Consider the following 16483-nt stretch of genomic DNA (forward strand, 5'->3'; position numbering starts at 1 on the left):
AGGACGGGCCGAAACGTGTCAGAAGAGCAGCTCGTTTCCTGCACGTCTCATCGGATCGGTTAGCCAACACCGCGTCATCGTGGCTACGGATGCCGCGCTCTGCGAGAAGTCCGCCGGCATCAGAGTGTCTCAGGCGAAAGCGAGGGCTGCTTCATCCCAGTGAGCAAAGATAAAATTACGAGTCAGCGCTGTGTGTTATCTCGCCACAAGCCGCCTTTCCGGAAGATGCCGCAGAGCTGCTGATGAGGTGCGGTCCGTCTACTCCTCCGGCCGACAGTGTTTAGTCACTAAGAGGCTATGATTGCCGCAGCCGTTTGGGAAGGAAAGATGTTTGTAATCCTATGAAAGGTTATGCGTGAAAAAAGACGACACAAAGGCAGAAGCCACAGCAGCAGGAGCGCAAACTAACGACTTGTTTATTCAGCAGTTCACACCTTTAAATATAAGACAAGCAGGTGCACGCGCGGTGGATACACCGAAAGCATCATGCCTGGTAAACATTATAACACCATCATACCCTACAAGACAGACTTTAACAAAGCAGACTTGCTTCTATACAAGGTAAGAGACCTTTCGCTGACGCAATGGTGTGCATTCCTTATCAAGAAGGATTCCATTATTTCTCGCGTCACGACGTTGCTGCCCTGGTCAAGAATCTTAATCCCATTCAGTCGCGGCTTGCATTGGCATTTTCGGCTATATAGGGTCAAATTTGCGCCACTTTCCTTATCACTTAACGGCGATCGTGCTCCCCTGCGCGATCATAAACGCAGTGGCCTGTTTGGCCAATGTAGGCCTTTCCACATGTTAGTGGAATCTCATACACAACGCCTTTCGCGCATTTAACAAAGGGCTTGCCGTGCTTTTTGTTGCATCCGGTCGGCCTGGTTATCGCACTTGCCGTGATTGAGCAAAGTCGGCCTAACTTCAGAGGGCCTGAAGGCACCATGGGCACATACCTATTGGCTACCTTCCTCAAATTGGCCACCTTCCTCGAAGCTACTAATGCAGGCTTCGTATCTTCCTTTCGGGCCCTTCTGCGCGTTTTCCTTTAACTTTCTGCATGATAGTTTCACTCCCCGCTGACAGAATCGCGTAGGGGTAGCCCTGATTGTCCAACCCGGACACTTGTTTTATGAAACTCTCACCCATTCTGTGCGGACACGACTTCGTTTGCAAAGACTCGAGATGCAGTAATGCCTCTTTTGACTCTGCTTCGATTCTGGTGACCCATACGGCATCAGATCTTTCGCCAATCTGGCATGATACATCCAACACAGATGCTTTTCTAAGAGAAACATTTTGATGTCTAAAAACTGTCGACTGATCTCATTTGGTCCCTCATGCGCAAAGGTTAAACCTTTACCGTGTGGTGTAAAAGCATCTAAAACCTCGTTCGGAAAGTCAAGGTAGCTAATGGTAATCTGTTCCTTTAAAATGCCTAAAAAGTCGTGTACTTATCTAAACACTTTTCAAACCTTGGCGCCGTCAAAGATCAAAGACATTTGTCAGAGTCCGGTCAATATAATACAGAAAAATGTTTTACAGGACAGGGGCAACACAGGACCCTATACAAATGCCGCGACGCTGCAGGTAGAAACCATTGTCAGAAGTTATAAACGTCCTGGTCAAATGTTTTAGGGGAATCCCCCAAGGTGGAGTGAATTTGTAATAAGGGAGTAATTACTCATTGGCATCCACCCGAGCGCAGCCATACGGCTACAAAGGAAAGCTATACAGCTTTCTCAGAAACTTCGCAGTTAAAGAAAAATTCGTCCTGGTCCGGGGTTCGAACCCGGGACCACTGCTTCACCGGAGCAGTCGCTCTACCAACTGAGCTAACAGGGACTCCACCTTGGAGGATTCCCCTAAAACCCCCGGAAGGCTGCCCTGGTCACACACGTTATTATACGTAAGCGCATGGTAGTTTTCTTTGTTCTGAGTGTGCTGATTCAGCTACCATACGTTTTGTTGTCTGCAGCATATACATCGTTTCCTTTACATAGTTTCCTGCTGTCTCGTTTCATACCCTGGCATATGAGTCACATATTGCATAAACATCGCGCCGCGTGGACTGCTGTACATATCCCTTCCGTTACCCCCGTTTTGAAGGTCCCTTGGGCGTGTGCCTTATAGTCGGATACAACTATAGTCGGATACTATAGTAATCACCACATAAAATACATCCGCGACAAAAAGTAGTCCACTGTTAAAACTTGCCACGTTATCTAAAGAAACATATAACCACGAGACGAAATTAGAAGCTCAGGAAGTTGAGTGCCTGTGATTGTTTTTTGTTATAATGTCAAACATAAAAATGCTGATTTCGTTTACTGCTGTGATTGGTAATACAGTTATTGGTTACAGTGATTGCTTACACAGGACGCCGCAGATAATAGTAGACTGTAACCAACACACGCACTTTTTTATTTGTATCCTAATATAGCAGAAACACATATTTGGAGTAGTTCGTGGGTGCACCGCGGCTCTGCGCTGTCATCCCACCCCCCATCGCGGCAAGTACAAAGGGCCGAAGGGCCGAAGGTTGTGAAGACACGTGTTTCAATTCGCCCACAGGTAGAACTGCGTTCAATACAGGCAAGAGCGTGTTTTGACAGCTTCGAGAATCTATACTGAAGTCACGTTAGTCCTAAAATAATTACAAGTTGTCCTTGTACGGCGCGTTATGATCTCTTTATCGAATTGCATTCCATATGCGGGCAGGGTGTCTATTCTTGTGTATCGCGCAGCACATGCGCGTGTAGGCAGCGTTCCTTAATGAGCCGTTTCCCAATATATCTCCTGCTCAGTAACTGCGATTTGTCATGGTCACTTTTAATTCATTTATTTAAAAATCACGTATATGTCATACAAGGGGCTCGTACCAACCAAAGGTTGAAAATTATTTCGCAACGCTTCGGGACTATGACCCATCTAAAGGGACGACTCAATGGACAGCACGCGGCAGGCAGCAGAATTCGCTTCTTCTTTTTAATCACGTCATGTAGGCCATACACTTATGCGTAGGGCAGAGACACCGTGCACCGTTTATTGTTCTCCTTTGTGTGCTGAATGTGCCCTGTTTCAGATAGTTTCTAAAGCGAATTGTGCTTCATCCCAGCACGTTGATTCGCTAGGAAGCGATTCTGGGGTTGAAACGTTCGCAGTGTTCGGCAAAGGCACTCCTTTAGGTCTTCATCTCACAGACGTCATTTCTTGAGTTGCTGGACCATCTCAGCTCAGTTCAGCTTTCAGGTGTACGAGGCAGGGCATACCACGCAATGAATCTCCTATATCAAACCCTTTCGTTTCTCTTTCGGGGTGCAGTATCTGCTCTTCGTGGTAAGCGGCTGAGCACGAGCAAACAACAACTGTATTGTACCCTTTCCGAGTTATTGTGCACTGATCAAATTATTTGTTCGTGGCCCCTAGACGTACTGCTTTGTTTTGTTATCTCTTGATGTGTTGCAGAGGCGCTATGCCACTAGTGTATTCTTTCTTGGCCGTAAAATTAAATTGTTGAAAATCTTTCGGTTTCATAGCAATTGCAGCGCTTGTTCGTTACATAGGAGATTTTTTTTGTTGTTGTAAAAATAGGGTGAAGATCTTATCGACACTTCACTGTAGTTTTCAGAAGGGAGCGCGCTGCATTACATAATAAGCAGGAAAAAAGCGGGTTGTTATCTTCCAATAAATTTTTGGCAGAAAAGACTCTCCGCCGGCCCCAGATGAAAGGCATCTCCAGAAAATATTTCATGCCCATAAAGAAGAGTCCGCATGCAGCGTCGCCTCTCTTCTTGATTCATGGAGCTTGAACGCAGTTTGCATGGATCTAACACATCGGCACCTGCTCTGGCATTTATTATTCTAATGGGCAGCTCCATCAATCTCATCAAAATGAGAGGGAGGAGAAGATGTCTGGGCCATGACGGCACGTGTCCTTCTCGTTAGGGTTTATTCAAATGGACAGGACAGCGCCAATGAACAAAGCGATCTGATTTTTATTTCAGTCGCCTGCACGTCGAGTGCTTCTCGAACTACATTTCCTAGTTGTGTTTGATCTGCATACGTGTCTATAGTTCCTTACCAATTTGCTTAATTTGGGTACATTTCCTTTACTTTTTCTTTTGCCAACGTCCCAACAAAACGAGAGATGGGTTAGCCCATGTTTGTCTTGCTGGTGCAGAACAATCAAAAGCGTCATATGAGGTAGCATAGATCTTGAGAAATTCTTAACATAAGCAGTGGACACTTTTTTGGCCCGATTGGGTACACGGATGTTCCATTCAGCGAATTGTGCCGTGTTCAACGGCATATGAGGGTAAATTTTAGAGAAGAGAATATTTGCGGAGTTTCAAATAATTTCAGGAACCGAATGTGTCTCAAGATTTATGCAAAAAAAAAGCCTGAAATAGGAAACATTGTGTTTTACTGAGTGAATTCTGGGTTATTCAGCATGAAGCATGATGATTGGATGTCCTGCGTCCTTCATGACGGCTTCATAATATAGATATCAACTTTTTAAATTAGTGTGCGCAGCGCAATTTTATTTCTGCCTCTTTATGCCGCTAAACTTGTTTGGTTTCATTTCGATGTGGTTGAGCCGCACAAGAGTGACCTGTTCTCTTGTGTTGTCCTTTCCAGAGACTGAGTCCTAAACTTTGTTCCCATTTAAAACAACGTCTACAGTATAAACTCTTCCTGCCAGGTAGTTTTATTCTCTGGCAGAGTTTGCCATGTGTACTTGTTTGAGTGAAGACACAATCCTATGCATCCAGTATATGCTTTGTAAACTTACGAAGCGTATTTTGCGAAACCCGCTACGTTCCAATTGATACTTCACTTTCTCTAGCTCTACATGCTCTGTACACGTAAGAAAAAGATGACTCCCACTAGTCCCACAAGGATGCTGTGAGGAAGGACGGTGACTTGAGATGATCGCTGAGGAACGACAGTGGCTTCAGATGATCCTTGAGGAATGACAATGGCTTCAGACGATCGTTGAGGGACGACAGTGGCTTCAGATGATCGCTGAGGAATGACAGTGGCTTGAGCCGATCGTTCACAGCCAAGGAGCATCAGAAATATAGCGATCATCTTCTTGTAGGATTCTTGGTACGCCCCGTATAGCATAGGGCATTTTTCGCGAGAAATATTCTCTGTACACGTGGCCAACACTGAAATGTTCCTGCAGCAACAAAAAAAAAAATTTTGAATCGGCGTTAATCGAGGCTTTTACAGAGCACAATGTTCTACAAGCACATTCTTTTTCACTTATGAGCGAAGGTTTTAAAGGTCAGGTCCGTTGCCATTAGAAAAGTGGTCTAAAGACAGTCTATAGACTTCTCATAGACTCAACTGCCTTCCTGTAAATATTTTGTTTCTTCTCTTCATACTCTATAGACTGTCTACAGATAAAAGTCTGCCAAAAGTCTATAACCATAAAGCTATAGATTAAACACCGCATTTGTATTCCCTATACAAAGATCTCTAAGTTTTTTCTATCGAGAGTCTGTAGACTTTATAGGCAGAAGTATATAGACAGTCTATAGACTGCCCAAAAAATTTCATAAGGGTGAGAAAAAGCATCACAAAGATGTCACTGAACGATTGGTAGCACAGCTATGACTATATTTTAATAAAGGTGGCATGAGATTATGATAATACGCACTATGATCATAAGAAAAGAAATGTGCGCCTTTCTGCTTTAACATCCCTACGAACTGGTTCGTAATGCAATTCCACTTAGCCCACCTCACTTCTGCGGTGGCTCAAAGATTATTGTACTCGAGTGCTCACCCGAAAGCCTCTGATTTGATCCTAGCTGCGGCGGTCGCGCCTCGATGGAAGCGAAATACTAGCATCTCGCTTGGTGCGCGATGTCAGGGCAAGTTGGAGAACCTCAGGTGGTCGGAAGAATCTGGTGACCTCCACTACGGCGTCCCTCATAGCCTTAATTGCTTTGGGACTCAAAACTCCATAAAAACCAAAAACCAATACCGGCTCACCGGCATGCGTCGAATCGTTTTCCGTCATCATGGGTCGAAGATTTTACGGCGCAGTCATTAGCCAAACGACCGCCAACGCAAAGCCACAAATTGAGCGCGCCTGGAAGAGTACAAGAAAGATCATTCAACGCAAATATTTTGGACAACTTTTGTCGCGTGAAGGCGACCAGTAGTCCAGTGCGTTAAAACCAGGAGATAAAAAAAAATGCCTGCAATAACCTTTTTTTTATGCAGAATGTAGAATCTGCGTGATAGTGGCCGCTATATGAAGGTCATTGAGCACACGGTCCCCCCTACCAACGAGGCCTAGGTGGAGCGGCCGTTCCTGGGAGGCCAAGCGACAGTTTTTAGTCTGCAGTGTGAGTCCGGAGGTTTCGCCCCTTGAAATGCTCTCTCCAGTTGCCATATCTGAACGTCATGAATGTGGCGACGCTATCTAGGAAAACGAGCAAATTCCAGCACCCAAGCTGGCTAATAATGAGCACATAGTTTGCTTGAATGGTGCTGCATCGGATCAACATTCAAACGATATCACCTTGAACTCGAAAACGTCGCCCAGCGTTAAGAAGGCAGTTTTCATTCAATACCTCTGCTCAGCCTTTATCTTCCAATAGCCACTTTTTAGAGATGCATCGACGGGAACGACTTGTCACGGTAGGACTGCTACGGTATGTCGCCGACTCGTTCGAAGAGATAAGGCTCAGGAGAATAGGTGGTGATGGAAGTTTTCATATAAAGCGCCTGAAACACTGCGGTGAATCCCTAAGTCATACAAGCTGTCCGGCAAGGTCGCAATTGTCCCTCGACGAACTGCTCGTGTTTCGCTCGGCAAAGCGAAACAAAAAAAAAAACCTTGTGCCAGTGGCCATAAACAAAAGGTGTGGAAAAGCAAAAATAATAATGCTCCAAGGCACTATGCTCCCTGGTTCCCAGCACCGATTAGTGATATGTGGCGTTATTGTAACTGATGTCCTGTTCTACATATCAATATCAAGCATTTCGCAAACATTTGCATCTCTGCAGAAAACGGTGAATTGAGACCCTACCAGCTCTTACGCCGCAGTGAAGAGAACTTCTTATGAACAGAGTAGGATAAGCATGGCTACGATAAAAAGATAAAATATAAGCGTTCCATCGGCATGCGTTTACGCGAAGCACCTCGAGGTGAGCTCGAATATTGATATAAAAGAACAATTGCCACCTATGCAGAGAACGCCGTAGATGTCACAAAAGTTTATGAACAATACAAACTGAACGACAGCCAAAGCAATGGCCGCATATGCTGAACACAAAACACAGATGCGTATCTTTATGTGCGTTTTCTAAAACTTATTTTTGCGCACCATTTCCCGCTACCCAGAAATCATAATTAGACAGTTTTCGTTCTCGCAAGAGCTTCCCAGGCTTACTTCGGAGCACGGACACAACGCTTTCTTTGATTCCAAAAGCTATCAAGGAGCACACTCAAATTCTATGGCACAATATTTCAGCCGTATAGCCAAAGAAAGATGCTAGAGATGGGCACCGGAAAGAACAGGACGCGGAGACCCCCGCAGATGCTATGAGAAATAAAGGTAGAGGTCGACCTTAGCGACAGAAAGCTGTCAGTGTAGGCCACCAAGACAGAAAAAAGCAGAGGTTACTTATTGTCATGTCATAACTTGGATAATCTAAAAAAATATAGCCAAGAGTACACTCACCTTTCAGCTCGTTTTCTTCGCAAGTGAATTCCCGAAGGCGCCTGTAACCTTCTTCGGAAGAGTTGAAGTCCTCCTTCAATTCATCGGGACAGATGCTGAGTTCATTGTAGCATCGACTCTGCAGCGGAAGTTCTCTGTGTGGAAAGTGCATTGAAATGAAATTTTTCATCTTTACATAAAACGTTTGCAAATTGCCTGCATAAACAAAGGCAGCAAACAATAAAGCACTTCGCCACAAACAAGGACATTCCTAGGCTCGAAACAAACAACCGATATTTTAAGTGTATAGGAAAACATCAATAAGTAGTGTCGATGCCTGAAAAAAAAACTGCCGCGATTAACTGGACTACTCTCAACTGCTTTTCAACTACTTTTTTTTGTTGGTAGCGACCGCCTCTTAATAGCAACACAGTTTTGTTTTCTGTAGTGTCAACAAAGGAACTGGAGGTGCTATAGACTTCCTTTAGACTCTAGTGCCTTCTTCTAAATATTTCTTTTTCTATATTTATAGTATATACACTGTCTACCTATAAAGGCCTACTAAATGGGTATGGCCATAAATTATAGTATGTCTGTAGCATTTGTATTTTCGGTAGACTTTTCTCTAGGATTCGTCTAAAGAGAGTCTTTAAACATAATAGACAGAAGTCTATGGACAGAAAAATTTTTATTGGTGGTTTTTGCAATGGGCTTTCGAATTAAAAGTTTAGCCCCTTTAATTCTTTGTATAAGTGGGACGACTGTACGCAGTGGAGTGCTTGTTCTGTGCAATAGAACAGTTATATTTGTCTTTTAATCCTAGAATCGCCTTTCGAAGTGGTTGATCCCAATGGCATCAGGTGAGCGGTTTTGCCTGAGAAGACCGATAAGAAGCGCAATTACGGTATTCTATGCCACCAACACTGAAAATCGGCACCCCACCTCGACATACGATTTTGTGGTGGTTAGTGCTTTTACAAACTAGACGGTCATAGTCTAAAACTTTAGTGATCATTGCTAACTTTTGAAATGAGCCAGTTATCAGTTTTTAGGGCTAAGTTGCATCATGTACGATATATCCTTTTTATTTGTTTGTTTAAGCTTCTTTAGCGCAAGCGGACGCCAACAGATCCGCAAAAAATATTCGCTGCTGGGGTAGGGATGAAGCGAGTGGTATGCGACAGGGGGAAACATTGGACGGCTAAAATCTCTTTCAGTGTGGCTCTGATGAATACGCAAGGCATGCTGAGAGCTTCCTGCACGATGGAGTTGCAGCCCTGGGAAAAGTTGTGCGTTTCGCTGAAAAAAAAATTTAACAGATAGGGCTTCCTGTATTCTATGCAAAGGCATATTCAGGAGCTCCGAAGTTCGCGGTGCCCTGCCGCCAGCGCAGGTGCATTGCAATTCATATTCAGAGAGCGGCTATGCATGCGCGTGAGGGTCCCTTCCATAAGCCTCCATCTACACTATGTACGTACCACGAACGGCAATGAGCTAGAGTGGATCGGCGACATACGATTGTGACTGGGACCGGGTGTGAAACCTTGACCAAGGTGTACTGTAGAATTATTTAGTCAAGCAACTGGGCATGCACAGCCCACAGGAACAAATATGAGCGAAAAGGAGGCAGACAATCAGTGCCAAGAGTAGCAGCTCATGCTTTAATTGCAGAATCGTATTTTTCTTCCACACAAAGTCGCTTTTCAAACTGTAATACTAGCATCACTCTAGGCTGCGTTAGCGTGAAACACAAGGACATTTAAGTGGGACCAGTAGGTGGTTCCATTGGTACACAGATTGTGGACCACCTGATTGGTGTAGAATGCTCGGAGTGGCATCAAACCACTCAGCGCGTTGCGGGGATTCAAAGCGTGTCTTCAGGCGTGGCTCAAATCAAAGCGTGGCTTATCATGGGGATTCGCACCGACGAACATTGGTTTCCCAAACCGTCACTCCTTGAAACTTCAACGTCCATTATGGCTAAAGTATTAAAGGTAGGGCAATCGAAGCGGTGTCTAGCAATTTGTATTCTTGCGCTGTATACGTCTACATAAAAAAGTAGATATCCTGTTTTAACGAAAAATTTGTACCAGATATAGCGAACGTGATAATGACGCAATATTCGTTCAATATTACTAATCCTCGATACTCATACGCTGCCTCAGCGTTTTACTCTCTCTTTCCTCATCCTGTTACGCTACTCGGCAAAGGCATAATCTCTCTATAACTCTTTCTTCCTCGCGTAACAAGAGGAACTAATGGCGACAAGGGAGGAAGATTTCTCCAAGCACCTAACCGACAAGAATAACACTAGTAACCTTCTCTGTTTCCTGCATGAAAACACCTTACCTGATTTCCTTTATATCCAGCGAACCAAAATTACGCCTTTATAGCACGTGTGCCAAATAAAAAAACTCCTTCAAGCAATCTTTTTGACCACGCACAATTGTGAACTTCAATCCGCTAAAAACGACGTCATCTCGACGCGAACATTAACATCTTTCTTTTCATGTCTACAGTGACATTAGTTTGTTTGTATCGCGTTCGCAGTGACAATGTTTCAGTTGTTTAGCGTAACGTCATGAGTGTATTTGTTCTCAGTTAAGTCCAACTGTACGCTTTTCATACATTCCAATCAACTTTATTAAGCTCTGCATTCTTCTGTACATGCCATTATATGTATTACGCTTATACCACCCTGCCAAAATCGCCGCATGGAGATTGCAGTATTTTTATAATAACAATAAAGAATCCATTGAATAACGGTCACTCACCTGCATACCTTGGCGTACACCTCGTCGTTAAAATTTCCTAATGCGTCTTCCTTCAGCGGGCGAGTAATTTCAGGAAAAAGCCCTCCGTAGCACTGACGCGTCGTTGTCCGGTCACAAAGATCTTTGAAGATTAACATTAAATTTCAGGCAATGAAAGTAACTTATTAAAAGGAAAACTGAATTCTGCCGTTAAACGTGTAAAAGGGGATGTAAAAGTGCTTAAATAATATAATTAGTTCCAAGTGGTTCTGCACCATTCTATACATTGTGTTTCACCAAGGACTTTACACAATTCTTAAAAATGGTTTATGGGGTTTAACGTCGCAAAGCGACTAAGGCTATGAGAGACGCCGTAGTGGAGGGCTCCGGAAATTTCGACCACCTGGGGTTCTTTAACGTACACTGACATCGCACAGTACACGGGCCTCTAGAATTTCGCCTCCAAAGAAATTCAACCGCCGCGGCCGGGATCGAACCCGCGTCTTTCGGGTCAGCAGCCGAGCACCATAACCACTGAGCCACCGCGGCGGCTCAATTCTTAAAAATAGACTTTTTGCGTTAACAACAGCACTCTTTCGGCATAGCATAGTCAGTGGTGTAGAACATCAGAATGCAGCTCAGATGTGCTAACTAGCTGGCGGATTAACAAATACTGAATAGCTAACTCTTTAAGTATTGCTGTAGGCATCCTTAACTATTGAGAGACGTGTAGAACACCGTGATATTCGTACCAGTTTTTATAAATTTGAGAACGCTGTTTGCCTTGGCGCTGTGGTGCAAAACATTTTGTCTATATCGGCGAGTTGCGTGCACTGGAGAGGTTGCCTACAAGCTTCTCGCAAGTGCATGCATGTTGCCTTGATGAGGCAAGAATTTTTTAGGCTACAGCGACAACGGAACCGCCTTTTCGGAATTCTAAAAACTGATATGGATATTACTTTCGGTGCGCTGTACTCCTCTCAATAATTAAGGATCCTAATGGTAACAGTTCAAAATTCACTATTTAGTATTAGCTGTTCCGCATGCTAGTTAGCACGTCTTAGCGTCATTATGACGTACTACACCACTGACAGCTCTACGCCCAAAACAGTGCTATTGTAACTAAAGCACCAAATTTTTAAAATTAGGTAAAGTTTTAGGCGAAACAGCCTGTATGTGTATCTGTGTAGTCATTCTTAAATTCAAATTTAGATTTCTGCCTTGTAAAGAAACAAACAGCGCAGGCGGAGAAAAAGCTGTGAGAGACAGCTTGATTAAGCTGCAGCCTCCTTTCGCTTGGCAGCAGCTTGAAAGCAAGGCTTTTAAGACAAAAGGCAGCTGCACTGCGTTGCAGAACGTTGGCACGTTGCAGAAAATGAGCCCCTATTCGCTTACTTAATATTCTCTCCAGAGAACAGACACAGTCAACACCCTTCTTGCCACGAAGTCTATAGTTCACACTTATTTTATGTGGCTGTCACGAAAGGCCGCAGTAGAAGGCATGGAAGCAGGCTGGGAGTGAGCTCAGAATCTTTACAGGGCGAACCGGGGCCTACGAACAGATAACAACGCGTCGGCCGTGATAGTGTAAAGGTGTCGGAATTGAGAAACGATGACGAGCGTATGAGATAAGGACGCCACTGATGTCGATATAAAACATTATAGAAGCAGCCGTGCGTTCTGGCCACAAAGCACGTGTGCAAGCGGTGATAAGCAAGGACGGAACTGCAAACGCAGTTAAACTGCCCAAGGCGTGAATACTCAGGCTCTACTTTATACCTGCGGATAAGCCAGTTCACCTAATTTTGTGAATGAACAAGTGCACCTCAACGCCATCTAATCTTTTGATTAGCTCTGCGGAAAAAGGGGACCAATCAACGCCCCTTTAACATGGTGGCGTTGGCGCTGTTAGAAATAAGCGATCTCTGGGTGAGCGCACGCACATACCCAAGAATAAGAGTCATTTTAGTGTTCACGATATGGCAAACTGCGCTTGGAGTTAATTCGATGGGCATATTCCAGTGCAACTGATTTGTAGAGGTGGTATTTGTGGATATTGCAGTCAAATTTTAAAGCTCGGCGTGAACCCTATAATTTAGAAATAGTTTTTAAAAATCGCTGATCGCAGTAGCTCGCAATCAATTAGGGGGAAAGCCTCACCGCGCTTGTCTACCCCGTTTACATCAGTGGGCAGATGAGGCGAGCTTGAAAGCTCAGTCTTCTGACAACTCACGGCATCGGAGTAGGGGACGAGGTGAGCTTTGTCACGCTCATCGTTTGCTTGCTACAGCGAGCAGTGATTTTTAATAACTATTTCCAACTTATAGGGTTCACGCAGGGCTTTCAATTTGACTTCAATGCTCACAGATCTCTCACCTCTACAAATCTGTTGAACTGAAATGTGCCATTCAGAATTTATTTCAGGGTCCCTTTAAGCTCAACGGCTATTGGTGTGATGCCGTTTATTGTGCATGAGAAAACTGGCATATGTCGGCTCCGCAGCCATGCGAAAGCTTCTTGATGTTTGCATTTAGACGCATTACACAGATCCCTATTGAGATAACCATTTTTAAACTATTTTTAAGTAGTCAGTCGGACAATTCTTTCGTCCGAAATGAAAAGGAATAATTTTGTTGTCCACGGGAGATAGCATTTGTATTGTACATTCTTCCGAAAGACGCGAGTTCGACCCCGGTCGCGGCTGTCGAATTTCGATGGATGCGATATTCTAGAGGCTCGTGTACTGTGCGATGACAGTGTACGTTACAGAACCCCAGTTGGTCAAAATTTTCGGAGCCCTTTACTATAGCGTCCCTTATAGCCTGAGTCGATTTGGGACGTTAAAGCCCATAAACCATAAACCGTATTGTACATTTTTGTTGATTCGCTTTTGTGTATTAACATATATTAGTTCAATAGTTTTTCAGTAATCGCGTATTTGCTTGATAACATTTCGAAATACAAGGAGTAGTTAAGTTATATCAATGTTCCTTAAGCTCACGAGTGGTCTTATGAAGAGGCAGTTCTACAACACTCCACACATGCGTGGAGAACAAGATTACTAGATCAGGATCGCGCACCCACCTACTGTTGAAGCCACAGTTTGAAGAAGAGCAAGCAGTGGCGCCATGGTGAGGATAGTGCCCGCAAATGCGCTGCGGAGGTGTGTTCCCATGGTGACTTTTGTACAAAAAACTTAAGTGGTCCGACACTGCGCGCCTCGAAGAACTCTATATGCACACTCGGCTTCCTAGGCAGCGCAGGTAGAAAGATGGGATGGGATAGTAAACTTGAGTAAAGAGCGCGGAGTTGCAACTATGTATTTCACCAAACGTGCCACATATATGTGTATATATGGACGAGAAAGAGTGATATCCGGGAAAAGAGGAAACAGCAAAGGGGACACAGAACTCGTCCTGATGTCACCGCATATCACAAGGAACCTAAGAACTCTATACGCCCATTAGGCATCGCGCCGCCCTTGATCGGCATCAGATAACTGAAGTGATGTGCGTTTGATGGGCGGACGCAACCCGGCCGCTATTGCACCACCGGATGCCGGCACGTCATCACACCGGAAGCCGCGAGCTTTTGACGTAAGACGCGAGGCAAATCTTTTTCTCCGTCTACGGCTAACGTACGCAATTTATAGCAACAACCAATTAACAATACTAGGCACGCTTCAGACATGGCTGCATCTTCTATGCGCAAAATGCAGAAGGACCTTAATGCCAAAGGCGCGTGAGTATTCACAAATCGAATTCGAGGAAAAAAATGACGCCTTTTGTTTCGCGGAATGCATATATCGGAGCTGAGCAAGATTCATTGCCCTATGGGGACATAGAGGTGCTGCAGGTAGCTGGCCATTCTTGAGCCGCAACAGAACCTTCGCAAAACAAAGGTTATCAAGAAATAATAGTATGAAATGGTGGTGCCTATGAAACGATGTTTTAGTGTCGTCATTGACACCATAACAAACTCCACAGGAAGGCAAAGGCCTATCCGATATTCTTCCTGTTATACCTGCCTGCTGCTGTCATCTTATCCACGCAAGCTTTCAATCTCATGCATAAACTTGAATTCCTGCAGCCCGAAGAACACACTCCGTTAACCTTTGCCTGTGCGTCGCCTATGCACATTTTTACTTCTTAAAACTGGTTCACACAGTCTTCCATTTGTTCCTGCCCCACTCTGCTCTCTTGCTGTTTGCTAACGTCACATCGATCACTTTTCTTTCCAGTGTTAGCTGCGTTTTCTTGAACTTAATTTCAATTTTTTTGCGGCAAACTTCAAATTTCTCTCCCGTATATTACTAAAACAAAGACGCAATTGTTTTATATTTTCCCCTTGAGACACAATTCTGCGTTGCTATTTTCGACCTTAGAGTAACTGCGAAATACTCTCTATTTTTTTCGATATTTCATGTTTCACCGGTCACTAACCTTTCCCGTGCGCATGTTCACATTCACTTACTACTTCCACTGGCTCGCCGCCTGATGTAAACTGTTGTCGACTTTCCAGACTTGAACATTATTTTAATTTCATTCGTATTCTCCTCAGATCCGTCATTCTACTTTGGTTCTTTCGGTCCTACAATCACCATATGCAGCCGTGAGCTGAGCTACTCAGCACGGCCATATCATCAGAAAATTGAAGATTACTACGGTATCCGCCATTATCATTTATCCACAACCCTTCAGAATAGAGTTAACTGAATGACCTCTCTAAACATGCGTTCAGTAGCAGAAGAGAAATCTAAATGGAATCTCATCACTTTCCTTGTGAGGCCTATGACTGATGTGCCGTCCTATAGAATTAATCCACTATGTTCACGTGTGCCTTTCCTACGCCCTTGCATATGAGGAAAGGACGCAGTCACAGCAGCCAAGAGAATCATAGTGAAATGCATCTATCTGTTAATTTGTTGTTTGGATCAATGGGGAATTCATACTGGAAATATGTTTTGCAGGAAATATTTCACTCAAAGGTAATTTCTTCCATGACTACTAATCGTTCAGTTCAATCAAATGATATGTCTTGTAATAATCATAGAAATATATATATATATAATATTGTTACCAGTTATATATATACAATATATATAATAGGAAAGTATAAGTTTCGTTGAAGGAAACTGGGCTGCTCACCCGATAGACGCAGGTTCGACCCCGGCCGCGGCGGCTGAATTTCTATGGAGGCGAAATTCTGGAGGCCCGTGTGCTGTGCGATTTCAGTGCACGTTAAAGGGCAACTGCATAGGTTTTAGAAATTAACGAGCTTAAGAGGGTCGAATGTGTGAAACTTGCAGGTAAAGCATGCGAAGTCTTTTTGGGCTAGCACTTGAAATAGTGAAGTAATCGCCGATTAAAATCCGGACGTCCTTCAAGCTTCTCCGCAGCGCACAACGCCAAGCGGGGGGGTGCATGATGACGTCATCGAAGGTATCGGTACATTTCAAATGCACAAACGGCTGCTTTGAAGGAAAAAAAAACCTACGCCGCCGAATGCAAACCCTGCCGAGAGTTGTTTGGCAGCGTCTAACGAGTCAGGACAGGGTGCGGCTGACGACAACGGTAATTTGAAATCATACCTTCCGTGACGTCACGCTGAGTTTCCGTGCACTCCTCCGGTGCACTGGGGAAAAGCGCACATTTCAATCGTCGATTACGTAACTATTTAAAATGATAGTGCAAGAACACTCGGCATGCTTTACCTACAGCCTATATCGATTTGAATTCTTGAATATCGCGGAATTCTCAAAAAAGTGCTGCAGTTGCCCTTTAAGGAACACCAGGTGGTCAAAATTTCCAGAGCCCTTCACTACGGCATCCCTCATAGCCTTTGTCCATATATAATGTCCATATATATATATATATATATATATGGACATTAATTTTTCTGCGTATTTCTGTATTTGGTGTTATCTAGGATATATTTGGACTATTTCTGAAAGCCTGACTTGCCCTTCCCTTTCCTGAGGTCTGCGATTATGCAATTCAATAACATGTTACATTCAGACATAGGGAGCGACTTAGGTAAGCTA

The 16483-nt window shown here is 44.1% G+C and overlaps 1 protein-coding gene across 1 annotated transcript; it reads right to left on the reverse strand.

Moving 5' to 3' along the window:
- Positions 1–384: 384 nt before the first annotated feature.
- LOC149327805 (uncharacterized) lies at positions 385–15510 on the reverse strand. Its single transcript, XM_089562745.1, has 5 exons — positions 13525–15510; positions 10462–10582; positions 7709–7842; positions 6009–6108; positions 385–5188 (listed from the first exon to the last, which is right to left on the reverse strand). Exons 1-5 carry the CDS (start codon positions 13613–13615, stop codon positions 4855–4857), a joined length of 780 nt encoding a protein of 259 aa, XP_089418871.1. The 5' UTR covers positions 13616–15510; the 3' UTR covers positions 385–4854.
- Between the last annotated feature and the right edge of the window lie 973 nt (positions 15511–16483).

Source organism: Amblyomma mixtum, chromosome 10 (assembly GCF_055824585.1).
Source record: "Amblyomma mixtum isolate Tamu chromosome 10, ASM5582458v1, whole genome shotgun sequence".
Classification (NCBI taxonomy): domain Eukaryota; kingdom Metazoa; phylum Arthropoda; class Arachnida; order Ixodida; family Ixodidae; genus Amblyomma; species Amblyomma mixtum.

Excerpts from the sequence above, each read along its gene's own strand:
- LOC149327805 (XM_089562745.1), bottom strand. The coding sequence starts at position 13,615 with ATGGGAACACACCTCCGCAGCGCATTTGCGGGCACTATCCTCACCATG. Across the intron at positions 7,843-10,461 it reads GTGTACGCCAAGGTATGCAG|AGAACTTCCGCTGCAGAGTC; the intron begins GTGAGTGACCGT and ends CTTTCCACACAG. Across the intron at positions 5,189-6,008 it reads AAACGATTCGACGCATGCCG|GAACATTTCAGTGTTGGCCA; the intron begins GTGAGCCGGTAT and ends TTGTTGCTGCAG.